The sequence below is a fragment of the Branchiostoma floridae genome, chromosome 11 (assembly GCF_000003815.2).
Source record: "Branchiostoma floridae strain S238N-H82 chromosome 11, Bfl_VNyyK, whole genome shotgun sequence".
NCBI lineage: Eukaryota > Metazoa > Chordata > Leptocardii > Amphioxiformes > Branchiostomatidae > Branchiostoma > Branchiostoma floridae.
This window is the reverse complement of record NC_049989.1, coordinates 14,152,555-14,178,446: the sequence shown is the minus strand read 5'-3', so window position 1 is coordinate 14,178,446 and position 25,892 is coordinate 14,152,555. Positions and strand designations below refer to the sequence as shown.

The window sequence follows — 25,892 nt, the reverse complement described above, 5'->3', positions numbered from 1 at the left end:
GTCGTCCCTCTTGTGCCATTGATGAGGCATCAGTTGGAGGACCAACCTGGGGTGTCCTACAAAATCGGTGTCCAGAGCTGCATCAAACGATGGGAGAAATGCATAACTCTGGGTGATTCCTATGAAGAGAAAGACTAATAACTGTGCCAAGTTTCATTAATCTCCTGCTATGGGAAATGGGTCAGGACCATTACTAATTGCACGCCCCTCGTATCTAAAGACAATTCCATCTTTACAGCTGGATAAGATCCAGAAATTACTTCAGTATTTTTTGAATGACACCTATCACTCTTCTTCAGTTTGACTAGAATGAACTAGCAGAATAAGTTGATACTAGCACTTGTTAGATGGTAACATAGTCCTTTTGTAGTCAAATTTGTAGTCAAAATTGAGAGTATGCCATGGCAGGGTTGTAGCCAGCCTGAAATCATTTTCTGTCCCCTCAATTTTGAATGCTATCAAGCCGAAGACGTAACGTTCCTAGGGGGGTCTTGGGCCACGCTCCCCTTGAAAATGTTAAAATCTAGACCCTCTGAAACGCTATTTCCTGCATTTTGAGGTGTACATTTTGCTGGTAGACTAAGCTGTTCATCTGTTTTGGTGAAAAATTATACAAGGGAGACATTATCTTTACTGACTTTACATATTGATTTTTGTCCATAACAGAGAACGGAATGAGCAAAATGTTTTTCTGTCCCCAGCTGCAAAATTCCTTCAAAGGATGGAAGGACGGGCACTGGCTACAACCCTGTGCCATAGTTAATGTTTTATCTACTTGCCCCAAATCTTCATTTGTTGAATACTTTGAAGTCCTTCTAAATCTTCATGTTTTTACTTTGACAGACACTGGCAGTAGCTCGGACAATATGGCACTCATCAATAAGCTCATGAGATTTCTTCCACAGGTAAATCACATATTTTGTCTTTTGAAATAAAGCGTTTGGCAATAAAATAGATCGGTAAATTTTGAAACATTTCTCCAAAATGTTTGGATGAAATAATTTCTAGATGGTTCTGTGCATTCTCTTTGTAAAATATCAGGAATTGCCAACATACATGTATGTTTGTGCAGTTTGCATATGTAAATATCATGCTCTTTTGGTAGAGGACAAGATTTTAAATGCTTATAGAATGGTAGCATGATTATGAACTGTTTTCATTTTTTAATTTCAGCTTGTGAAGATCCATGTGGATGATACCAGTTTGTCTGTTTCTGTGGAGAGCAGCTTGAAGTAAGCAGCAGTCTTATCTTTCTTTTGGAGGATATGTGTCCTTTTGGTCTCCCATCACACTGATAAGTTTGCGAAAAAGAGTACTGTAAATGCAGAAACTTTTGCGGTGGATTAATGTTTGCGGTTTTTGCAGCGGCCGCTTCACCGCGAGTTTAAAACCACTGCAAATATTTTTCCATAACAGTAAGAAACTACAGTGCATGGTGCAACCGCGAAATGAAAACCACCGCGAAAAGTCCATTTCCCCGCTACTGCGAAATTAAATCTCCACGAACTTAAATGCATTTACAGTATCTATTGTCAACTTTGATTACTGTGGAAAGGCAATATTGTTATGGAGGCCTCCTCAAAAATGTCCAAAACACTTGGATATCTGTGAGCATGCCTGGAAGATTACTAGTGCTGCAATAGTAGACTGCTTTAAATTCCTTCTGCTATAACATGTCAGTCTAAGAGTACCTGCTAGAATTATGAGAGTTGATGGTGCACTCTGATATTGTAAAGGTCTGTTGGTTTGGTTTATTTTAAAGGCAAATTGCACATAGGAAACTATAAAATGATAAAAAGATAAGAATGATTACCTTTTCCTCAGGGGAGTTGCCATGAACATAGCCAGTGTGAACCTGTGCTTCGAGCAGGACCCTACCCAGCCTGCCTTGCAGGACACCACCCAGACCCTGGCTATCCCTGCTAATGAGGTCAAACTTCTGTTTGAAGGTAAGGCTTGATATCTTGGAATAAATTTGTGTATATCTGTAACTGTTGTTGTTGGCATCCGTCTGTCTCGGAAGACAATGGTAGGCAGACGTGTTTAAGGTGACCCGTCTGCCTGGCCTGCATTTGGGTTTTTAAGGTGAAGGAGGGGTGTGCACGTCCTTCTCCACCCTCTCGTCCACTGGCGCACTAGTCCTACAGGGGCAACTGTATGCAACGTGTAGGACGGCCCCAGTAGATGCAGGTTTGTTGTTTGGAATTTCCGTCTCCCAGGAGGACTTCCTACCAAGGATGCATGGGGTTCCTCCTACCCTTGACTTTTGTCATGGCGGGTGCGTCATGCCTGAACATGCCCCTGTCACCACCACAAAGGCCTGTCACTGCCACTAGCCGCAGCTATGTACTCATTTACACCTGAGTTAGGTGAGGAAAGTCGTGTAAAGTGCCTTTCCCAAGGGCACAAGATCGGTGACACGGCAAGCGGATTTGAACTCGGGACCTCTCGGGCCTGAGACCAACGCGCTCCCGATCGTGCCACGCGGTCCCACGATATGCTGTAACTGTACACATCATGTAAAGCTGGTATACAACAGCTTCTGTATCTGTATCTTTATCTGTATTTCCGTTATAACCGCCCTTTAATGTAACAAACAAATCTGTATAATTATTATCTGCTATAACTGCCCCTTTGCAAAATACACCAGCTTTTGTTATTAGCTGATACAACTGCCATTCAGCTTAAAACGATTACATAATGTAATATGAACATCAGGTTGGCAGGCACATGGCACGGCAGCAGCTGGTTATATTATTCTCAATGACCTGTAACGCCTAACCTTCTCAATTATTGGACATTAAGACGACATCCTTAACACAAGCCACATATTCATTTGAGTATGTGGCTTGAGCTGAATGATAATATTGGTGTAAAATGCCTTTCCCAATCATACAAAACTGGGGCCTATTATTGAAAAAGTTGTTAACTCATGAAGCTATCAGTATCACAGAGTTCTGTAAACTACATGTAACACTAGTTCACCTTTATCCGCGGGGTAACCTATATCCGTTGTTTTACGAAATAGGGTTTCTAGGGGTATCAAGTCAACGGACAGAGGTTTCAAATTTTGTTTTTAGAATATTGCAGTTTGAAACCACCTTCCGTCGACTTGATATCCCTAGATAACCTGTTTTTTTTAAACAGCGGATATAGGTTACCTCGCGGATAAAGGTGAACTAGCGTTTAACCTAATGTACATTTTTTCTCTCCTCCAGAACTGACTGTTGAGAGCTTCAGTGAAAGTAAGCTGTTCCTGCTCAAGTGGCTGAAGACATCCGCAGAGGTCAGTAGAGGTCAAATAGATTTCTGTGACTTGAGCCTGTGTTTCAATATATTGTAAATTCTGTGGCACAGAAAGGTATAACTTTTCGTTTTTGCACTGTTTCTTCCTCAGTCTTCTTCTTCTGTTAGACTGTTACATACAAATTCGATAAAAGACCTGGACCAGATGGCTGTCACCTTGTTGTTGGCAAAGTATCAGGCACCCTGTAGTTTTTTGATGACATTATGTAGTAAGTGGCAGGACAAAGCTGGAGGGGCTGGTCACCATATACATGTTGTATGTGAATGACATTACTGGTATGTTCCAGTAGGAACAAACAGAGCAGTATATGGTTTGTTAGACTTACACCATATGAAACATAATGTATTTGCTTGCAAATGTTACTTTTCTAGGGATGAATTTCATTCTGCTGCTGTTTTCTTGGCAGGTTTCTGGGACGGGTATCACAACAACTGTAACCATGGAAACATGCCACGCCCACCACGACCATGCGGAAATGGTGTACTGGCATGGAGTGATGCTGAAGATGAGAGGTCATTCCCCACCTATGAGCACACCTGCCTCCATGCCTGTTTCTGCACCTATCAAGAAAAGGTATCAGCTTTCTACACCTTTGATGTAAGACTATACATTTTGTACTACCTCTTGTACTTTCTATTTTATTTCTATTTACAGTAGTCTTACTATCCTCAACACAAAGAACATATCACTAAATTTGAAGCCGTCCAAAAAAGAGCTGCCAGAAGAACATACAACACTCATGACAGTGCCATCACCCTTGTCTTTTGGACACACTTAAGCTAAGGGCACAACCCACCGTATGTGCAATTTGTCCGTACATTTTTTTGGAAGCCACGTCCACCACGTGTTTCTGAAAACGTTCAGGTTGTACGGGGCAGGTGCGTCGCCCGTACTGGCACGTACGGTTGGGCTGAATCAGCAGCCCGATGGCACACAAAGTTTTGCCTGCACATAAAGTTCTACGGTGTGTCTGCGTGTCTCCGTCGGATTCCCTACGAGTTGGTACGGAGGCGGTACTTACCGCTTACGGATCCCAAAAGATTGCCAACCTTTGGCACGTGGACAGCACGTGTTTGCACGTACAGCGGGTTGTGCCCTTAGCTTTAGAAGATCAGTTGATAGACTCTTCATTCTACAGAAATCTAGACAAGGCCTCCTGGCCCTACATATCTGCAGCCTATCTCACTCACTACCAGACAGTCGTCACTTCTTCCACCAGCCAATCTCTTTCAGCAATGATTGCTTCAGCTTTAAGGCTTAGTATTCTTATTTCAGATCGAAATTTGTAATGGACTACCTTACAACATAACTTAAATTGTAGACCCTACTTACTTCAAGAATACTGTCCATCTGCTTCCGGTATCACACCTCCATAGGTACTTAACCCTTATGACTAGAGGTGTTGCTAAGTCCAAGATCAAGAATACCGACTTAAGTATATGTTGCATTTGTACACTCTTATGATCGTAAACGGTAATTTTAAAATCTGCAAAACGTAGGTCATTTAATGAGAGACATATCTCGTATTTTTCAGCAGTGTATCACTGCAGTTCCAAGTGCCCATGTCCACTCAAGTGTCAGTGACCGATGCATCCGTGCGAGTGACCATTCCTGACCATCCAGAGTTTGCCTTGGGAATCAACTCTATAGCTGCCTCTGGACAGAAGTCTTCTGATTCAGGTAAACAAACAATTGTTGTTGTTGTTGTTGTTGTTTTTGTTATTGAGTGGGCCAACTATGCTCTCTTCACAGCCAGGGGCTGAATTGTGTGTAGTTTACAATAGGTGGGGCTAAATCACAAGCGTTTGCCATTCGGTGCTAACTCAGGTGACCTCAATATGACTGTCACATGGGTCTGGAGCAGTTGCCATTCAGTGCTAACTCAAGTGACCTCAATAACAAACAAACAAACAAACAAACCAAAAAAAGGAACAGAAATGGTCAATGAAAGATAGATATCAATGATTTATGCCTAGTTTTCTATACATTATTGATGCAATTAGTTATTGAGAGAGCAAGAAGCGAAAATAAAAATTATGTTGAAAATATTGAATGGCTTCATTTTCGTACTTTTTCAGGTCTCCCCATTGTAGGATCAGAGTTAAGGTAAGGATTTCCCTCATAGTACCCATGACATGATGATACAGTATTGTAGCTGTAAAGACAGATACAGTCTAACCTGCCCAAGAAGACCGTTCAGTGGCACTGATGAAATTTGGTCTATATAGACAGGTGGTCACAAAAAAAGGATGCTTAATGCTCATGTCAATGGGAAAAATAACCTATTAAGAGACTGCCCAAAAGTGGTCACATTGGCTGGGTGGTCAATTGTACTATTGGTAGATGATAGCATGTTCAGCACCAAGGACAGGTCCTCAACACATTAGAGATGATAGTGGGATTTTGTTCTTTGAAATGTAGTCCCATTTTTTCCTCAACTTTCTTGTCTACCATTTTTGTCTGTTGTCTGTGTGTAATTTTTCATATAGTCAAACTTTCTATTTTTTTCAAAGATCCTTTTTTTTCGTTTTTTGCAAATGCAATTATAGCATGGTAGAAGAATAGTACAGTTTTCTACACTAACTGTCTGTTTGCATCCGTTGAAACTACTAAAGACTAAATCATGAAAATGCTAACTGAAACTTCTCTGTTGTAGTGGAGACATAACGGTAGACAACCTGTGGTGTGCGGTGGGGGACCACGCTGTGTGTAAGGCCAACACTGAACCTCAGGTCCACATCTGGGGACAAGCACTGGCTGTACAGTCCCTCAAAATCAAGGTAGGGTTAACTCTCTCTGTTTGTCATCCTGCTCAGTCTCTCTATTTCTCTCTCTTTCTTTTGGTAGTCCTTTGTGGGCAAAGTTGGTTGTCTGTGACATCATGGGGTATGTGACCTTATGTGGCTTCTGAGACCGAATACTGTAAATGCATTTAAGTTCGCGGGGATTTAATTTGGCGGTAGCAAGAAAAAGGACTTTTCGCGGTAGTTTTAAGTTCGTGGCACCATGCACTGTAGTCTCTTACTGCCATGGAAAAATGTTCGCGGTGGTTTTAAATTCGCGGTGAAGCGGCCACCGTGAAAACCGCGAACATTAATCCACCAGGAAAGTTTCTGCATTTACAGTATAATTCTCTCTAGCTCTATTGCCACAGTCGGGCAAGCTTTCTGCAACATATGTCGATTGTGAGAAGATTGTTGAATCTAAAATTGGCAGAGACTCGTAACCTGAAAATTTACCCCATCACATTGGAATGGGCTATGAGACCTGCACCCAAAGACCAGTCCTGGCCAATCCATAAAAATTGTGCAATGATGAAGAAAACGCTAGGCGTCAGGGCTTATTACTACTAAATATGTCATTTTGAGCTTGTAGACCTTGTGGCCAATTGATTGATTGACTGTGATGAGCATGTGCATGAGGTGTTGCCCCAAAACTCTTGTTTTGCATGAACATTTTATTTTGCTGTTTTTTTCTTCTGTCCTTTCCCTAGTGCTAACTGTAACAAAAGACCAAACCAGAAGGTATCACTCCTTTATTTTACATTTCAATCCTCTAAAATGCTGTTAAATATCTAAATTTTCCAGGGCAAATCCACCACACACATCCAGGAGAAGACAACCCAACAGCAGATCTCCGTTGAAGGTGGTGCGTACGACCTTCAACTGGAGTGGTCCATTCCAGCCATGGAGGTCCTCACATTCTTACTGGAAGCTACACATTCCAGGAAGGACCCTGACGTGACAGTAGAAGCTGTGTCCCCACCCCAGGATAAACCCCCTGATAGGGCACTGTCCTGTAACGTACAGTTCAGACTGCAGGGGCTCAACACCTTCTTCTGTGGCAGTGTACCAGGTAATTCATATGTTCCAATTTTTCCTCCTCTTTTTCCTCTTCTTCTATTATAAGCAAAAACAGTCATTGGCCTGAAACAGATGGCTGTCACCACGATTACTTGATAAGAAGGACTTTTTTGCTCAACCATCCAAAGGTGAATACATATTTAAGTAATGCTTTATACCAAATGTAATATCATGATATTACATGCAATAGGGAATGCAGACTGTCCATCACAATTACATGTTGTAGCAGTTCACTTATTGACAACATGGCTATTAAACATTTAATCAATGAGAGAGTGGCTCCATGTTGGTCAAATATTTGCATTTTTATGTGTTTATTGTGATTTTCCATGTTTTGAACAAGGTGTGTGGGGCTAAGGGTCAACGGATGAACTCTTTCTGATGTTGATCAATGGTGATACCTGATTCCATAATAGATAAAATTTTGATATTGTTTGTTGTTTCTTTTCCCATGTACAGAAGAGTGCTTGTTGTTCCACATTGATGAAGTGGGGGTAGGGGTGTGCGACCCTCAGTATCAGGGGTCTATACAGGGGGTCCGCTTCCTAACTACAGACATGCTCGGACAGGTCAGTCTTTTTTCTGTTTTAATAATGCTGGTTCACCTTTATCCGTGGGGTAACCTATATCCGCAGCTTTTCAAAACTGTATTTAGGCACATCAAGCTTAAGCTGACGGGTGGTAGTTAACGTTTTAAACTGCAATACTGAAAATATTGCAATTTGAAACTAACGTCTGTCGACGTGATATCCCCAAATACCCTGTTTTTAAGAGCAACGGATATAGGTTACCCAATGAATAAAGGTGAACTAGCGTTAAATGTTTGCAATTAATGATGACGGCCTTCTCAGGAGTGTCTTGAACACATGGATATCTAAAGGGATACCTCTGGAACTAGTGATGCTGCATCAGTACATGTAGATCACATCATTAAGTTCACTGTTGTTTGGTTGTCTTAGGGTACCTGCTGGGATTATAGGAGTTGATATGGCCATCATTACCATACATAAAGATATGTAATACTATACACAATGTTATGCAGAACTAGATTCCTCATACATATAGAAATCATTACACTATTGCTTACTCTTTGACTGTGTAATCTCTCCCAACTGTTTTGCTTTCCACAATGTATTTTCATCCCTTTGTCTCAACTGTGTATTTTTGTTGCTATTGCAGAGTTACAAGTGTGTGCAGGCCAAGGAACTGCCCCTGGGTCTTGTGCAGATTGACAACATGTCCTGGGCATACACTCCAGTTTGCAAGGTTGGTCTACACAAACATTCAAGCCTTATGGAGCTAGGGTTATAATCATAAGGGAACTACAGACCAAGAACTTTCAAACATATCTATTACAGGAAAGAAAGTTAATGCTTTAGTTACATTTGCACCAGTACAATGTAGCTGCTTGTAGGGTTTGTAGCCGCGGCTGGGCCCCGAAGCCACAAATTTGCCCCAGGCCCCAGATTGATTTTTACTCCGAGTTATGATCAACCTGGGGCCTGGTCGTGCCCAAAAATACCCAGGTAGCCTCAGGGAGTCATAGGGCCACATAGGAGTCAAGCTTGAAAGTGACAAAGTTGCGTAGCAGGGCCCTTTTTCCAGTTGTGACCAGAGCTTAATTCTTGAAATGTCAATTAGGCTAGTTACTGTAAATGCAGAAATGTTCGCGGTGGATTAATGTTCGCGGTTTTTGCGTTGGCCATATCACCGCGAATTTAAAACCACCGCAAACATTTTTCCTGGGCATTAAGATACTACAGTGCATGGTGCTACCGCGAAATTAAAACCACCGCGAAAAGTCCTTTTTCCAGCTACCGCGAAATTAAATCCCCGCGAACTTAAATGCATTTACAGTATTGAACCATCTAGCATAATGGTGGAAAAATGTCATGTAACTGACCTCTTTTCCATTGATATCTGTCCACACCAGGCGTTGTCTGTTGACTGTCCGAGCGGGATCCAGGCAGACTGGACCACCAGAGCCCACATGTCCATCTTCCAACACGTCTCCGACATTCTGTCATTCAGGAACAAACTCACTGGTGAGCACAATACTTAGTTATAGACATCTATACAGCCAAATCAACCAGAGAAGACCACTCAGCCGACTAATAAAGTCTGGTCTATGTGAACAGATGGCCATTATAGACAGGAAAGGACCAGCAAAAAGGGGTCTTTATGTAGAGGTGGTCACGTGTACAGGTTTGGCTGTTTTGTCTTGGTATACAAGTAACACAAGTTCACGTTAATCTGCGAAGTAATGTTTGTCAGTTGTTTTAAAAACAGTATTTAAGGGTCAACGGTGGATTCATATTGCAATAGTTTCAAAATTTTTGTAGTCAGAAACCACCATTCGTTGACTCCATATTGCTAAATACATGTATCCTGTTTTTAAAGACAACGTTATAGCTTACCCCACATCAGATAAAGGTGAATTGTTGTTAGTTTATTACAAAATAAAATAATTTTGCCAGCTGTCCTCTGCAAGGAAAACCTGTATAGAACAGAAAGTAATATATAATGTGACATTCAGGTTTGTCTTACATGCTAAAATCACTGTTTTTGTAGTCCTTTCATCAAAGGGCGAGGCTAAAGCATCAAATACCGAGTCCACCTCCCAGACTGGCTTCAGTGTGAACATGTCAGTGTTGTGTTTGAAGGTGTGTCTGCACACATCCAGCAAACACAAGTAAGTCAGCTCTTCTAATTATAATTAGAAATGTCTTAAAGATGACTGACAAGAAGGAAGACTTTGAGTTCAAAAGTTTCATTAATTTTGTATGATTTTTATGATGGGAGACTTTTTGCCACATTTATGATATTCATAAGAGATACTGTAAAAGGGGAAATATTTGCAGTGGTTTTATGGGGTATTTTTTGCGATGACTTGTCCACCGTGAAGTTAAAATTTTTTCTGTCTCCTGCCCACCTATCACTTTGTTTGAACCTTGATTTTAAAACCAATGCAAACATTCCATTTCCTCTAGCCGCAAAATAAAGACCTTGCAAACATTTCCCTTTTTACAGTAAGAATTATCTTGTTTCTACATCATGATAGAAGCTGTCATAATGATTGCATTTATCTCTCATAGTTGACTGTCTTACATACTGACATTGTATTGATTATAAAAGTTACTTTACATTATATTTTTCCCACAGAATCGACATCTCATCTTGTGACTTGAAGGTTTCAGTCCAGGGAAAACTTGTTAAGCTGACTGCACCTCAGCTGACAATCTCTTTTGATGACCACGACATCTTCAACATTGAGGTACCTCTCAATATTTTCTAAAAACTTGAGTTTCTGTAGAATGCTGTATTTTCTCTAGCACAGAAGACCACTACCCAGCTTCCTATCTTTGGTCAAAAGAAAGAAGCTTCAGTGGTTTGGACATGCGTGTAGGCGAAAAGGAAGCTTGAAAAATACAATCTTACAAGGTAAAGTGGAAGGAGCGCGGCCGAGGGGTCGCCCCCGCCGAACATGGATAAACGACCTAAAAGAATGGACTGGAAGGACGTCAGCCCAGCTGACGAGGCTGGCAGAAGATCGCCAGAGCTGGAAGTCACTAGTGAACAGCATTACTGCCCCTACGGCCACCTGAGCTACGGGACGACCCACCCACCCCACAGAAGACCGGATATATTTTCATTGAATCTCTGTTCCAAGTAGAGAAATTGTCCCTCCCCCGTAACTGAATCAATCAGTCCATGTCATCTACATGTAGACACGTGACTTTATGCATGTGTCACATCAGCAATGGGTCAAAGGTTTTTAAAAGTCAATATTGCCCCCTGTCCAGCTAAGAGAAAGTTGGTGGGCCCTGATTGACTCATAGCTCTAAGAGGACCAAGATTTTTTTATGATTAACAAACACTTTTGAATTCTCCATAATGTAATTTACCCACTCAGATGAATTTTCATACTAGATTTTGAACTAGCCTATAGTTCCAAATGCTATTTGTAGATAATCAGTATGTAGTTACCTTGACTTTGTTTGATGTATTTTTTTTAGGTTATTTCCATACAACATTTCCCTGAACATGAACAGTTGAAGAGAGAACGGATTGGCTGTGAAACCCTGGTCAACCCCACCAACAGAGCATGGTAGGTTAGGCCTCATTCTCAGAGATTTCTCATACAACTAAACATCACGAAATCATATTCTTTGTATCTGTTGTTATTTGATACCAGTACTTACTAACTCTTTGTACAGTTTAGACCTAGTTTACTTAGTAAAAACAGTTATCTACCACTCAACCAATTGGTTACTATAGCATCTTTGAAATCAGATCAAAAAATGTACAAAACCATTTCAGTTCTACTGCAGTACCATAACAAGCCACGTAGGGGCCAAAAATACAATCTCAAGGTCTCGTCAAGACCTACTATACCCACATATCAAATATCAAGACAATACATCCAGGCCTTTTCAAGTTATTGTGCTCAAAGAAACACATACACACGAACATTACCCAAAGCACAACATTGTGGCAAAGGTACAGTCATGTATAAACATTGTGTTCTGTTTATTTAGGAGTGTGACAATGGACAAGATCCACATATCATTCCCATACAAGTATGACTTTGCTGCTGCTGTAGATAAGGTAGGAGTTTTCAATCCTGTAGTATTTCTTTTTTTGGGAAGATCATAATAACTGTAAAAATACAAATATTAGTTTACTCAATACTTGATTACATTTGTAGATTTTGTGATTGGTCAGATGTTACAGACACTGACTGTGACTGTCAGTTACTTACGAAAGTTGGTGGATGCTACCCAAAGCATCTGACCACTAAAAAAATAAGCGACCATCCAGTTGCTTGAGTAACTTTTGTGTTGTGTATCTTATTACCTGGATGTTTAAACTTTATTGACTTAAAAACTGTCATGTCTACCAAGAATAGAATAAGTCTAAAGTATAAGAATTATAATATATCATCTTGCATTAAGTCTGTATTTCCTTACAGATCATCAGTTGTGTAAAGTGGGTTAAGATACTCTACAAAAAAGGAAAGCCCAGAACACCAGACAAACTGTATGCTGACTTCCTGCTCAAAGTACAGGTATGCCTTTGATAGTTTCATCTAGTGCCATGTATAGCATTGTATATTCATTTAAACTGTAGTATCACTTAGTCTGATTTGGCTATTGATCAACGGTGCTTGAGTGACAGAAGAGAAGGTATGTGCCTGTATTAAGTTCCCAAGAATTCAACCAAGCACACCAAATCACCGCAGCCTACTCTTAGTGATAAGTGTGTTGGGTTCTTTAATATGCAGAGGTTTGACACCCAGTGCATACACAGTTCCAAAGGATTATATCCCCTCTGAAAGATAAGAGACATAAGAGCCAGTGAAGATACTGGCTGCTTGGCAGAAGATCTGTCCAAGGCTATGGAGGATAGGGAAGGTTGGAGGAAGAGAGTCATGGCCATCTGTGCAACCAGCATGCCCGGATGATGATGATGATGAAAGATAACCTGATTGTTTAAAACTGAGTAAGATTTAGATGTACCAGTTTAAATCTTGGTATCTCCTTCAGCATGCCACCGTGGAGTTACTGGACGATCCCTTTGAAGTGAGGCTAGGAGACAACTATGAGCTGATGCGAGACGAGAAGCACGAGACAGAGAAAAGACTACAGCTGCTGGAGAACAGGATCTCTGCACTCAGGAAGTCACATGGGCTGCTGCCAGGTAGGGACAAGCTCTGTGATTGGTCAATATGATTCCATGGAAAGCATTCTGATTGGCCAGCCTGTTTCTTTGGAAAGGATGTTGATTGGTCTATTGGTAATCAAAGCAAGCAATCTGATTGGTGAACCTGTCCTATGAAAGGGTGTTGATTGGTCTATCTGTGATCAAAGCAAACATTCTCATTGGTCAGTCTGTTCCCTTGGAAAGGATGTTGATGGTCAGTTAGTTATCAAAGCAAGCATTTTTATTGGCCACTCTGTTTCCTTGGAAAGGATGTTGATTGATGTATTTCTTAATTATGAAAGCAAGCATTATCATTGAGTCTAACAAAACCTATTGTTCTGTAGTAACTTGTGTTGTTGAGATCTTATATTGAATTGCTTTATCCACATTGAAAACTGTGACATGTAGAAAAACATTGATTTAATTCACTCAGCCAAGAAAGTTGTACTTGCAGTTGGGTGACAGAATCTACATACGGTATAACAGCATTGTCATAATGATACCACCAGAAAGGATTACTGAAATTATTTTGTAACGAATCATTGTTTTAATCCATTTAGCCAAGAAAGTGGAGGAGATGTACTTGAAGCTTGGTGAACAGTGTGACAGGATCTACGTGCAGAGGTCCCAGAAGCTGTACAGCACGCCCATGCGCGCACACCTGCTCAGGTGGGAGATGAAACAGCTGGAGGTGTGCGCTCTGGCCGACCCCTCCATGGACGGCAAGGACAACATTGTCTCACACATGCAGGACATCGACAAGGACAGGTGAACGCTTGTTGTCTCTGTGTGTTGAGGTTTTGTTTTCAGTGGGTCTACATGTAGATGTTTGTGTTGAACACAGTAGAGTAACAGAATGTGAGAGGGAAGATTGTATAAAAGAGAGATTGGCAGGATGTAAAGGTTGATTTGGAGGGCAAAACTTTTAGGCTGACAAAACTATATACATGTAATCATTTACAGACATTCCAGGTCATGGGGTCAATGGAAGAGGCTACTAATTCACAGGGAGGGGAGGTCTTGTTTTTGGTCCGTGGTTTTGCAGTAACATATTTTCCATATGCTAGTCAAGTTCACAGAAGAATGACATGAAATGATCAATGAAATGTAATTATAATTATAATCAAAACATTATTTGCATGTATAATGGACTACAATTAACCAAGACATTGAAGAAACAAGGTAGGTCTTTGAAAATGCTTTTGTGGCTATGAAAATCAGTAACTGTGGGGAAATGCCTCTATTGCTATGCTATTTGTATTGTGAAATATCTTGTAAGCAAAATTTGCAATGAAGATTTCTCCCTGAATGACTTACATTATATCTTGCCATTTTACCCCAGTCCCTACCCTCCTGAAGACCTGGAGTTCACCACCCTGTGGTGCAGGATGGTACGAGGTAACGTGCGACACCTGGAGTTCCAGCTGCGAGACTACACAGTCAAACTCCTGGAGACCACAGACCTGCACTGGTGGGGCAGACTACTGGGGGCCGAGCAGGAATCAGCATCCACTGGTAGGACTAACTCAATATATTTTGTCTGTGCATAGTAAGTATTAGAATTGATGTCTTAAATTGGGTCCATGTATGGAGGATGTGTTTTTTGTGTGTCTGGATGTTTGTGTTCATGTGTGTTTGTAGATATTTGAGTGCGCTATCAGTCGAGTTGGAAGATGGATCACTGCAAAGGTCACACTTGCTGGAGTGACAGGAAGTAGAGTTCAGTACAGAATGATCTAGTCATTTGTCTGACAGACATTCCAGGTCATGGGGTCAATGGAAGAGGCTACTAATACACAGGGAGATATTGTTTTTTGTCTCTATTTTCTTAGTTCTCACAGTTCTCTCAGTTCTCTCAGTTTTCACAGTTTTATAATTTCATGAAGTGATCAATGGACATGTGTTATGTTAATCAAAAAAATATTTGCATAACTGCAGAACTTCAATCATAGTTTCAACAAAACATAGGAGAAACTGTAGATATTTTACCAAGACTTGAGATCTTCAAACTCTTGTTCGTCATAATTGTTTACCCTATCTACAGCAAAGAGAACGACAACTGTGGAAATAGGAGCTCCATTTGGTGATGCTACCGTAGAGCGCAGCATGCAGCCACTGAAGTTCTTCCACGACCTCAGCTGTGGTAAGAACAATATAAAACAGCACAGTTTCACATTTAAGAATGGTAATGACAAAAACTGTAAGATACATGTAATTATGACAATAAAATGATAATACAAACTATCATAAAGATAACAGCAGAAACAACAATGTGATATATCGTAACTATGTATTTATTTATTAGGATTCTCCATATACGATGGCAATAGAGGGTATGGCAGAACAATTATGTATAGAGAAGAAGAATTTTCTGCGCATGCTTTGATAGACAAACAGTTATTGAGCAATTTTTTCTTTACTTCAGATGCCCAAACATTCCGATATGCCTGGGGGCCATGCTGGGACTCGGCTATATCTCAAGTCAACTTGGCACTGGGTATGTCAGTCGGTTTGTTAACATCTCAATATTGATGATGGTATATTTCATTGTATTTTACATAAATTTTGTACATTTAAGTACCAGTCAAGTAGCAGATCTTGTTCAGGGCTTGAAATACTTTTTTCTGCATACCTGCACTAGTGCAGGTAACATTAAAAATTACCTGCACCAGACAAATTTTACCTGCACCACTCTGAATTTGGGAAAATATGGATCATAGTAAAACTGTTCAGGAACCATTGCTATAATTTAATCTTTCATACTGTATAGGTGATAACAGTCAATGCAGCTAATAGCAATCCACATACACCTACATCATATGACATTTTAAAAGCCAGTACATGGACCAGTGCAGATAAGGTGCAGGTAGACACCAGAAATACCTGCACAGCTCCAATTTTACCTGCACTAACCTGCATATGCAGGTGGTATTTCGAGCCCTGTAGTTGAAAAACAAAGTATATTCTGCTCATTATGTAATGCACTATAAACTGTTATCTAATGCTATGAATCACTTTCAGATTACTTGTCTAAACCATCCATTGACCCAAGCAAGCCCCTTCCTTGGTGGGACAAGGTGAGGTGTACTACTTGTCAGTGTTTTTAATATCCTCAGATGTTATCAGCTATAATGTGTAATCAGCTATCTGTGTTACAATCTGTAAGAATCAATATTCAGGTCAGAAAAGCACTTAACTGCCTTCTCCTTTCATCTTATTGTTCACCTGTAGTTTCATGCAATTGGAGATAGCTTTCATGAACTCTTACATGTAAATGAACAGATTTCTCTTTCAAAAATCATTTCATATGTTAAATTTCACAAAAGAACTTATCCATTCACCATCATAAGTTTGTCATACAATTTTGATGTTGCAAATTATCCGTCAAGCTGTGACAGAACAACCACATGCAGACAAAGATGTAAGACAGCATTTCAATGTAACAAGACAGTTGAATTTTGTATGACACATACATTGTACAGCCATGTATGCATGGCTATCCCAAGAATGCCATCAGTTTGAGATTGTGTGATGAAATATATGTGAATGGACCCTTATACAGTTGTAATGTTCCCTCCCAGTCCCGACTGCTGTACCACGGCAGACTGACCATGACATTGTCAGTAAACTGGACCCTTACAGTTGTGATACATGTTGTTTGTATTCCCCCCAGTCCCGGCTGCTGTACCACGGCAGACTGACCATGTCAGTAGACTGGACCCTGACAGTTGTGATACATGTTGTTTCTATTCCCTCCAGTCTCGGCTGCTGTACCATGGCAGACTGACCATGTCAGTAGGGTGGACCCTGACAGTTTTGATACATGTTGTTTCTATTTCCTCCAGTCTCGGCTGCTGTACCATGGCAGACTGACCATGTCAGTAGACTGGACCCTGACAGTTGTGATATTTCCCCCCAGTCCCAGCTGCTGTACCATGGCAGACTGACCATGTCAGTAGGGTGGACCCTGACAGTTTTGATACATGTTGTTTCTATTTCCTCCAGTCTCGGCTGCTGTACCATGGCAGACTGACCATGTCAGTAGACTGGACCCTGACAGTTGTGATATTTCCCCCCAGTCCCAGCTGCTGTACCATGGCAGACTGACCATGTCAGTAGACTGGACCCTGACAGTTGTGATACATGTTGTTTCTATTCCCTCCAGTCCCGGCTGCTGTACCACGGCAGACTGACCATGTCAGTAGACTGGACCCTGACAGTTGTGATATTTCCCCCCAGTCCCAGCTGCTGTACCATGGCAGACTGACCATGTCAGTAGGGTGGACCCTGACAGTTTTGATACATGTTGTTTCTATTTCCTCCAGTCTCGGCTGCTGTACCATGGCAGACTGACCATGTCAGTAGACTGGACCCTGACAGTTGTGATACACGTTGTTTGTATTTCCCCCAGTCCCGACTGCTGTAGCACGGCAGACTGACCATGTCAGTAGACTGGACCCTGACAGTTGTGATACACGTTGTTTGTATTTCCCCCAGTCCCGACTGCTGTAGCACGGCAGACTGACCATGTCAGTAGACTGGACCCTGACAGTTGTGATACACGTTGTTTGTATTTCCCCCAGTCCCGGCTGCTGTACCACGGCAGACTGACCCTTACAGTTGTGATATTTCCCCCCAGTCCCGGCTGCTGTACCACGGCAGACTGACCATGTCAGTAGAGAGGATGAGCCTACTTATGCACGCCTCTCTGGACCCTTACAACTCCACTGAGGAGATGGCCTGGGAGTGGAAGGACCTGTACATGGACTGGACCACTGGTTAGTTAGACCATGCTCAGTCAATGTGTTGGTTCTTGGATTTAAAAGCATCATTCTAAAGTGGAAGATCGATATGAAAATAGAATCTTCGGACTGAAACCAAGAAATACACGAGAAAACACACATTTCGATGCAAAATGGTCATGTTTGTTCAATGTAAGTTCATTTGTGACGGTAGTCGACTTGGGCTCTGGGTCATTTCAACTTGAGACGGATCAGAGGACTGATCGAAAGCTTGTTGGTAAGCTTGTTGGTTTATTTTGTGCACAGATATATGGTCTTAAAATTGTAATGAAATGATCATGTGTTGAGACACTTTTGTGTTCTTGAACAAAAGATGGTAACAACAGCAATTCCAACATCTATATATATAAATCCAGTGTTTAAATCATTGATAACAGCATGCTTGGCACACTTAAAGACTTGTGCATTCAAATGACTCTATGAAACCCCTTGTGATAACCCAAGTTATCACCTGGTCTGGATTACTCGTATCAAATGTTGCTGTGGCCCAGGTATGTCATAAATGGCACTTTTAAGACTGACGGTCAAACATTGGTTCCAAACACAACATCGTTTTTCCAGCCCGTTTCCTGTGGAAGGGAGACCTAGATGTGTATGTCAAGACTGCCTCCAAGTATGACGACTGTCACTTTCTCAGCTTCCCCAACCTCAGACTAGGGTGAGTAACCACACTCACTCACTCACTGTCCGGTTTATTGTCTTATTGTTTACCCATTACAATACAATACAATCTTTATTGACACGACAAAAGTGCAGCGACTTTCGTAAGGTCTACATGTATAACACTACTTACAGTACAACTAAACACACATATATGGATATCTATAGGTATGGATACATTAACATAAAGGGTATATAGCACGTCATTTACACTATTGGTTCTACGGTATAAACAATCGTGGATACATGTATATCAGTCCTTAGTTTGCAAAAAAGAGTTTAAATATTGAGGATTTTCTTTTATGCTAGTTAACTTTACCTTTATCCATGGCATAACCTATATCTGAGTTATTAAAAAAAATGGTATTTTGGGATATCAAGTCAATCATCATAGTGGTTTCAAACTGCTGCCCTTTAAAAATATCGGAATGGTATACAACAATATGTAACAATATACAGGTTACCGCAATGATAAACTAGCATTGCTTTTTTTGTTTCTGGTGCATAGAAAGAGATGTCCTACTAACCTTTAGCCTGTAAAGGTAGCAATGTGGTACCAAATTTATATTGGTCTGAGTTTAGGCAATAAGGAGAAATTAAGTTAAAAGTTGCTTTGTTTGTGTATCCTATAAAATCAAAGGTTTGACATTGAGTGGCTGTGTGAAGGAGACCCAAACGACCATCATTCAGTCACTCCATGGGCACCAGACAAGGTGCCAGAAACCTCAAAACAGGTAAGTTTTTTTTTTCCACAAGACAATATTGAAAGATAGTACTAAGTACAGGCGCCTGTCCCAAAAGTAAGTAGACAACCATGGATGAAGTAAGTAAAGTCATTTCTTTATTCAAGTGTTCAGGAGCTACATGTTCAAAAATTCTATACCTTTGGTTCAACTTTGCACATGCCCCAATCATTGTTATCTCTTCCTGTATCAACATAGCCTGGGTACCATCTGGATAGTAGTTTGCTCCTATGTTCGCTTCTGCTATCCGTCTGGAGACTTACGCATTCAAACCGTTTGGTGGTGACGCCAGTTGATGAGCGAATCAAGGAATGGGTTCTAGAGCACTCGTTCGATGACAACAGGCCGGCACCCACATGCGCTAGGGGACGTGGGGCTTTTCCATTGTTGGAACACCGGTTCGAATGATCACTTGAACCCATTCCATAATTCACTTATATGTGGGGACCAATCAGCGCCTGCGTCCAAAATTTGGACGATACCAGACGTTAAGATAATCCGCGTTCCCAGACGGAAACACAGAGAAGCGACTGTATATAGTGTACGATGAATGTCAGAGCTAGAAGCGACTGTATATAGTATATATTGAACGTCGAAGAGAACTACTTTCTGGATGGTACCCAGGCTAGTATCAACATGTTTGTATATAAAATGTGTTTCTGTTGCAGGGACATGACTCGTATGCAGCCTTTAGGTCCAAGAATCTGAAACTGGCCATGACAATTGACATCAAACCTCCACGGGTAGGTTCTTTGATCCCTTTTGCTTAGCTCCGTGACAGTCACTGTTTTCTTGTATTCAGCATGTGTTCGAATGATGGAATGTATTGTACCTTAATTTGGACTTACCTTTAGGAATAAAATATAAAGAAATGAGCAATTTACCTGAATATAGCACTTCCACACACTGTCAGTTAATATAGAACAATAGGCTACCCAACTGAAATTAAAAGCGATAACAACTACAGTTTGATAAGATATTTAGTAATTAAGGGAGTGGGGAACATTTTGACAAAATGAGATGATGTACTAACAGGTTGTAGGAGCAAGCTGGAATTGTACCAATTTGTAACAAAGATGCATTCTGAACAGCAGTTTTTGAAAATACAGAAAGAGAGTGATACAGGGCTCTAGCCAGCGTCCGTTTTTCCGTCAATCGACGGAAATTTGCTGCGTGTGACGGAAACATTATATAAAACCAATCCGTCAACCTTGAAGGAAGCTACAGGTGGCTTGGGGACGCCGTCCACGGCCATAAAAGCCACACACTGTTTGTTTTGCTATTGTTATGATTGTTGACAATGTGTGTCTGTGTCCTTTTCCATACGATAATCTCATTAAAAACCCGTTTTTCAAGGTCTCAGTTCAGTCTTTCTCACTCATGGAAGCATTCTACGAACTTTGATAAATAAATTTTCGCGGTTTTCGCGACAATGGGAATTGGCTGACGGAAAAAAATTTCGAGCTGGCTAGAGCTCTGGAGTGACACATGTTGACTTTACTAACAAATACAGGCATTCAATGCCTTTTGCTGAAGCCATCCCTGTACGTATGTTCCAGGTTGTTGATGAGCAGAAGAGGCAGGCCCCATCCTGTCTGCTGTACAGTAGCACTCTCAAGTGGCTGCAGAATCTATGGGTATGTTTTAACCCTTAAACTGCCAGAGTTTTAGCACTATAAAATGCTATCAGTGCCTCGGAGGGTTGGATGCTGACCTCCAAAAAGAACCCCCCAAACAAGGCCGAAGTCCCTAACTTCCGGGGTTCGTGCGTTACACACGCTCAAAGTTGCTACTTTGGGGGAATACGCTATCCCGGATATATCCGGGTGCGGCACACAGTACATGTATATGTGTGCCGGATATATCCGGGTTTGGCAGTTTAAGGATTTTTAGAATTTCTGTGTAACTTTTAATGCCTAACACCATCACAAAACTCCTGGTGTTGTCATCCATTAAAACTTGCCATTATATTGTTGTTGTATGATGTTTTAGTGTGCAAGAAGCCAGGACACATAACTTCCATACCTGATCCATTACTTTGCTGAACATAACTATGATTGATCACTCTTACATGTTTATATTAGGTAGCAGTAAATAGTGTAATTCATAATTTTCATTCTTTTTTAATTCAGAACAACTTTCCCCCCCCTTAAAGTGATACAGTATATGATTTGATTTGTGCATTTCACAAAATATTCCATCTGTTTGGATTTCTAGGCCATTATCGCCTCTGTGTCCCGGCCAATCAGAAGAGGCCAAGTGTGGAGCAATAAGAAGCCCAGGAAGATCCAGCTCGGCAGACATTACAAGTAAGAGTTGTAGAGCTCAAACTTGCATTGTTTCACCATGGGTTTTCTTCAAATATGCTGTGGCCTGATAATTCATGAGAGCATGTGTGGAGATAATGACGAGCCACCTCAGTAATCATTGACTGACTGATATGTGGCAAATATGATGATGACGATGATTAGAGCAAAATGAGCAAGGATGTTTTGGGCCCCTTTCCATGTTAGATTAAAAAAGAAAAAAAAATATTTGCAGTAGCATGCTTTTCACATTGTAGAGGCATTACAAAAAGACACTAAAATAAAACAACATTTCGGGATATACAGTAGAAAAAGTTTTTGCACATTGAAGTCTGAAGATTTGAAACAGTCCATAATATATGTCACAGACTGTGATTGCCACCTAGTATACATGATGTTAAATTCAAATTGAAGATTCTAATAAAAAATTGTGTAATTCTGCCTTGCTACAGATCTATCAGCCTGGATTTCAAGTTCCCAGAGCTGAAAGTGAACTACTGGGCGTCCTTCGCCCAACAGCGTGGGATCGAGATGTGTTTCGGCACGGGCAGCATCAACTCGGAGTGGAGCCTGACGCTGGTGCCGTACACCGACGGACTCATCCGCCGACCCAGGGCTGACTGGAGCATTACAAAACTGGCCAGCAGTATAGCGGAGTCCCACGTGTATCTGTGTGGCACTCAGGGACAGGACAGTAAGGTGGGGGGGAGCTTGTCTTTTTGTTGGTTACATTAGTAGCGTACATCGGCCAGTTAATGGTAACCCTACCTCTAGACCATAAGGTTGGGAGTTGGAATCCCGGCTGTTGTCGCTTACCCAACATACACACTTCTCTAAAGAGTCGCAGTCGTATAGGATGGAACACTTTTCGTTGTTGTTGTTGTGCTAGGGGGATTTCCTGGTATACTGAACCTGTAAAAACTGTACATATTGTCTCTGTTCTCTGTCATGACCAGTGGAAGACTATCTCTCCATTGAGCTAAACTGGTTCAAGTTCACTTTCACCTTTTCTTTGTTGTTTCATGGTTTATAATTTGCTTCCATACAGTATTCTGTATTGCAAATCTGTGGGTGCTAGTTGCAAGGGAACAAGTTGATACTATAATTACTAGACAGATGAGATAGAACAGAAATGTATACCAATTAAAGGTGTGCTACCTCTCTTTTTTCAATGCCAATAAACAATAATAGCATTTTAGCCATATTTGCTATAGGAATTTGGGGCTAAAGTGCTTGTTTTTTTTACCACAGGAGAGTTTGTCTGTCAGAGAGCCAGTCAAAAAGAGTCACTTCCTTACATTCTCAAGGTGAGGAGTCACTTTTTTTGTCCTTTTTTGTCCATCTGTCCCGCCAACCATCTGTCCATCCAACCAATCTGTCTGTCCATTCTTCCATCTATCCATCCACCTATCCAGCCATCCATCCAGCCATGTACCCAAAACCCCCATCTATCCATCCGTACATTTATACATCCATCCATTAAACCACCTCAAAAATTCAGCTCAATCATCTTGAATGTGGATAATAAATGTGTTTCTGACTGTGTTTTTGACCTTTGACTACTGTCCCAGGTTTGCGTACAGCAGACATGACGCTAAGCCTGCGTCCCCCGTGTCTGAAGAACCCGTCCCGTCACAGGCTGGACCAACCCAGCAGACAGGTACAGAGATCATGGTAAGTTGCAATTCAATCAGTTTTAAGAAAACTTCTTCTGCTGAAGTGTCTCAAGTTGTCACATCCAATGCTGGTTTCATTTGAGTGAAAAAGTTCCAACAAAGAATACCTATACATACATACATACATACATAGTACATTCGGTTTACACTGGTGAGGTACAATACATAGCACAGTATTGCCTATATGCTGTTGAAAATGTAATGTTTTAAAGAAATTGATGAATATTCATTATGAAATATTGTCATAAGGACATATGTTTGTGTCACGCTGTATCATACTAATCTCCTTGTGAAAAGATTATGACATTTGTGTGGACCATGATTATGAGACTTGTCCTAATGTTTGCAACTCATAGTTCCGTAATGTCGTTAAGCTGTCAGTTAATAAGACAGGGACTTTCAGACTACTATACATAATCATGCACATAGTAAAGACTTGGTGACTATATTGTATACACATGTCTAATATAAAACTGTGTTCTGTAGGAGTTTACTCACAGTCTTGTGCTAGAGTGTCTGAAGGGCACGTGGAACACTTCCAACCGTGGGGTCGTCTTCGGTCTCTACGAGGGCTACAGCAAAGCTCAGGTAAAGGAGACGGGTCCAAATCATAAAAGGGGGACATTTGTAATGTAGTTTTCACACATTCATGTTTACCTAAAGCTAAGAAACAGTCAGCTATTTCAATGATAAACGTCAATTTGAGTTTAGCTTAGTATTCATTATTATAATAACTCTGTTGATTAAAAACTAAGGAAATAAACTCACTACAAGATGGCATTACTCTAATTTAGTTTCTAGAACAAAGTGTCTTTAAGTTGTAGATTGGACGGCATCCCAAAGGGAAACCATTGTAAATTTTGTAGCTTTTCATGCCTAAAACTTAAAAGTAATATGCTGAATAGATGTCACGTTGCTGTATAGAGATGTACATGTATACAGGCTTATGTAGAATGGCTTTATTGAGACAAACTCTCAGAGTCTAACACTAGCAGCCCAGGGGCTGAATTGTTGTTAGACTTTACATACATGATATTAGACTAGGCATACAAATACAAATCAACATACAATAGAATAAAATATTATCATTAATTGAATTCGTAAAAGACAAGCTAGATAAAAACTGCTCTGGCATGGTTTGAAAGGGATTGTATTTTTCGACCCCTTTGTTAGGTCTTGAAGAAGAACCTCTCCACAGAGGCTCTAAAGGGCATCAAGATGGAGTCAGTGACAACCACTAAAGCCAGGAGTGGGTCGTTTAATCAGCCTGGGTCTACACCCAGTCCCATGACCCGTCTACAGAAGGGTCATGGGGCCTCTATGCTGGAAAAACTTCTGTCGGAGACCGACACCAAGTTTATGGCTTTCTCAGAGGAGGTGAATATGTGCTTTAACATCTGATCTTTTCTCAGAACTTGTGCTAAATTGAAGGCACAAATAAAATTGCTTTTATCTTTGTCTTCTGATGATAAGTGTAGAAATGTTGATGTCATTTACATCTGTATGTCTTGTGTAACAGAACACTGGGGAGAGAGAATTGCTTCATGGGATAGCTGCCTGTCAAACCAATGATGTCATCAACAGGAACTGGTGCAGTGAGTACTTTCTATTTTTCCTTTCTTTCTCTTTTCTTGCTTTCTCTTTTTTGTCAGTGCCTAAGGTATGGACTCAGTAGTTATTGAAATGGTCTAAGATGGCATTTTGATAGAGTAGTCTATACAACTAAAATTTTAAAAAGTCGAACGTAATTTCAATAACACAAAAATTGGATTCAGTGAGCAATGTATCATAAATTAGATTGTATAGCTATCCCTTAACAAAGATGGGGACACCATAAAACTTTGGCAGCTTATGATCCACTGCTCACAGAGTCACTTGGTCTATCTGCATGAACTGACGTCACGGTCCGGAAGCAGTGGATTTTTCATTCCTGGAGTTCATTCCAAAAGACTGGGGTTAGTCAGTCAAAAATATGGGTAAGTTCAATTTTTGTGTTGAAAATTACAGCGCAACTTTGATTCGGAACCGCCATTGTTTTTCTCCAGTTGAGTTGATCAACTGCCAGGTGATGCTGCAGGGGTGTGAGACGCCGGGCTGCGTCATCGCTAGCGCAGCCAACGCCCGGATACTGCAGTGTCAGCACCAGTCAGCCTGGAGGGACGGAGCGCTCACCAGCAAAACAACATGGGCAGGGTCACTGGAGGGGATGCAGGTAAGGACAGATATACTTAACTTCTGTATCAGATACAGTGTACTTATATATGTATGAGGTATAACTGTCCATTGTGTTCACACACCAGTATCTGTATCTATTTACACATCTTTATGTCATACCTGTGATGCGAAAACGTTCGATACGGGTGTTCCGGACCGGGTGATAACTAAAACGTTCGATACGGGTGTTCCGGACCAGATGATAACTTCCGTATCAGACGGGCTCTAAGTTGTATCACACGGACTCCATTCAAATAAATCAAACTATTTTGAGCGGGACGATTGGGGCGTCATCGAAAATTCGAATACCGAATACCGGATTCGGACATTGGAACATTACTGTTGTAACACTTTTTGTTTGAGGGCACCAAATTTATTCAACTTCGTGAGCACGGAATACACCGTGTTGTATTCTATCATATCATATAGCCAGGCGCCGCGGACCAATCAGAAGGCACCGTTCCACATTGGTTATGACGCCGTAACACGTAGATTCAGGGAGATATTGTGTCAATTTTTGATATGATTTTTCGGAATTTTGGTTTTCCGTGTTTTTTCTGGATTTTTTTGGGGTTGGTTGGGTGTTTTTCTGGATTTGGAAAAGATATTTTGAAAAAG

The 25,892-nt window shown here is 41.0% G+C and overlaps 1 protein-coding gene across 3 annotated transcripts in view; it reads left to right on the top strand.

Annotated features, from left to right (window-relative positions):
- LOC118426758 (protein KIAA0100-like) overlaps positions 1 to 25,892 on the top strand; it is a 71,318-nt gene that overhangs the window by 5,819 nt on the left and 39,607 nt on the right. For 2 of the 3 annotated variants that reach the window (XM_035836316.1, XM_035836313.1), the window contains exons 11-46: positions 844 to 905; positions 1,174 to 1,232; positions 1,825 to 1,949; positions 3,219 to 3,286; positions 3,714 to 3,880; positions 4,842 to 4,987; positions 5,386 to 5,413; positions 5,964 to 6,087; positions 6,895 to 7,162; positions 7,630 to 7,739; positions 8,350 to 8,436; positions 9,104 to 9,215; positions 9,742 to 9,862; positions 10,333 to 10,444; positions 11,187 to 11,278; positions 11,709 to 11,778; positions 12,143 to 12,238; positions 12,717 to 12,870; positions 13,434 to 13,641; positions 14,216 to 14,388; positions 14,918 to 15,016; positions 15,299 to 15,370; positions 15,895 to 15,950; positions 17,513 to 17,651; positions 18,237 to 18,333; positions 18,976 to 19,069; positions 19,747 to 19,821; positions 20,638 to 20,715; positions 21,296 to 21,387; positions 21,837 to 22,083; positions 22,636 to 22,691; positions 22,956 to 23,058; positions 23,547 to 23,648; positions 24,234 to 24,437; positions 24,580 to 24,655; positions 25,106 to 25,272. In XM_035836316.1, coding sequence (XP_035692209.1) covers positions 844 to 905; positions 1,174 to 1,232; positions 1,825 to 1,949; positions 3,219 to 3,286; positions 3,714 to 3,880; positions 4,842 to 4,987; positions 5,386 to 5,413; positions 5,964 to 6,087; positions 6,895 to 7,162; positions 7,630 to 7,739; positions 8,350 to 8,436; positions 9,104 to 9,215; positions 9,742 to 9,862; positions 10,333 to 10,444; positions 11,187 to 11,278; positions 11,709 to 11,778; positions 12,143 to 12,238; positions 12,717 to 12,870; positions 13,434 to 13,641; positions 14,216 to 14,388; positions 14,918 to 15,016; positions 15,299 to 15,370; positions 15,895 to 15,950; positions 17,513 to 17,651; positions 18,237 to 18,333; positions 18,976 to 19,069; positions 19,747 to 19,821; positions 20,638 to 20,715; positions 21,296 to 21,387; positions 21,837 to 22,083; positions 22,636 to 22,691; positions 22,956 to 23,058; positions 23,547 to 23,648; positions 24,234 to 24,437; positions 24,580 to 24,655; positions 25,106 to 25,272 — 4,139 coding nt within the window. The remainder of the gene's footprint in view (positions 1 to 843; positions 906 to 1,173; positions 1,233 to 1,824; positions 1,950 to 3,218; positions 3,287 to 3,713; positions 3,881 to 4,841; positions 4,988 to 5,385; positions 5,414 to 5,963; positions 6,088 to 6,894; positions 7,163 to 7,629; positions 7,740 to 8,349; positions 8,437 to 9,103; positions 9,216 to 9,741; positions 9,863 to 10,332; positions 10,445 to 11,186; positions 11,279 to 11,708; positions 11,779 to 12,142; positions 12,239 to 12,716; positions 12,871 to 13,433; positions 13,642 to 14,215; positions 14,389 to 14,917; positions 15,017 to 15,298; positions 15,371 to 15,894; positions 15,951 to 17,512; positions 17,652 to 18,236; positions 18,334 to 18,975; positions 19,070 to 19,746; positions 19,822 to 20,637; positions 20,716 to 21,295; positions 21,388 to 21,836; positions 22,084 to 22,635; positions 22,692 to 22,955; positions 23,059 to 23,546; positions 23,649 to 24,233; positions 24,438 to 24,579; positions 24,656 to 25,105; positions 25,273 to 25,892) is intronic. The other variant, XM_035836314.1, reaches the window with a different exon arrangement.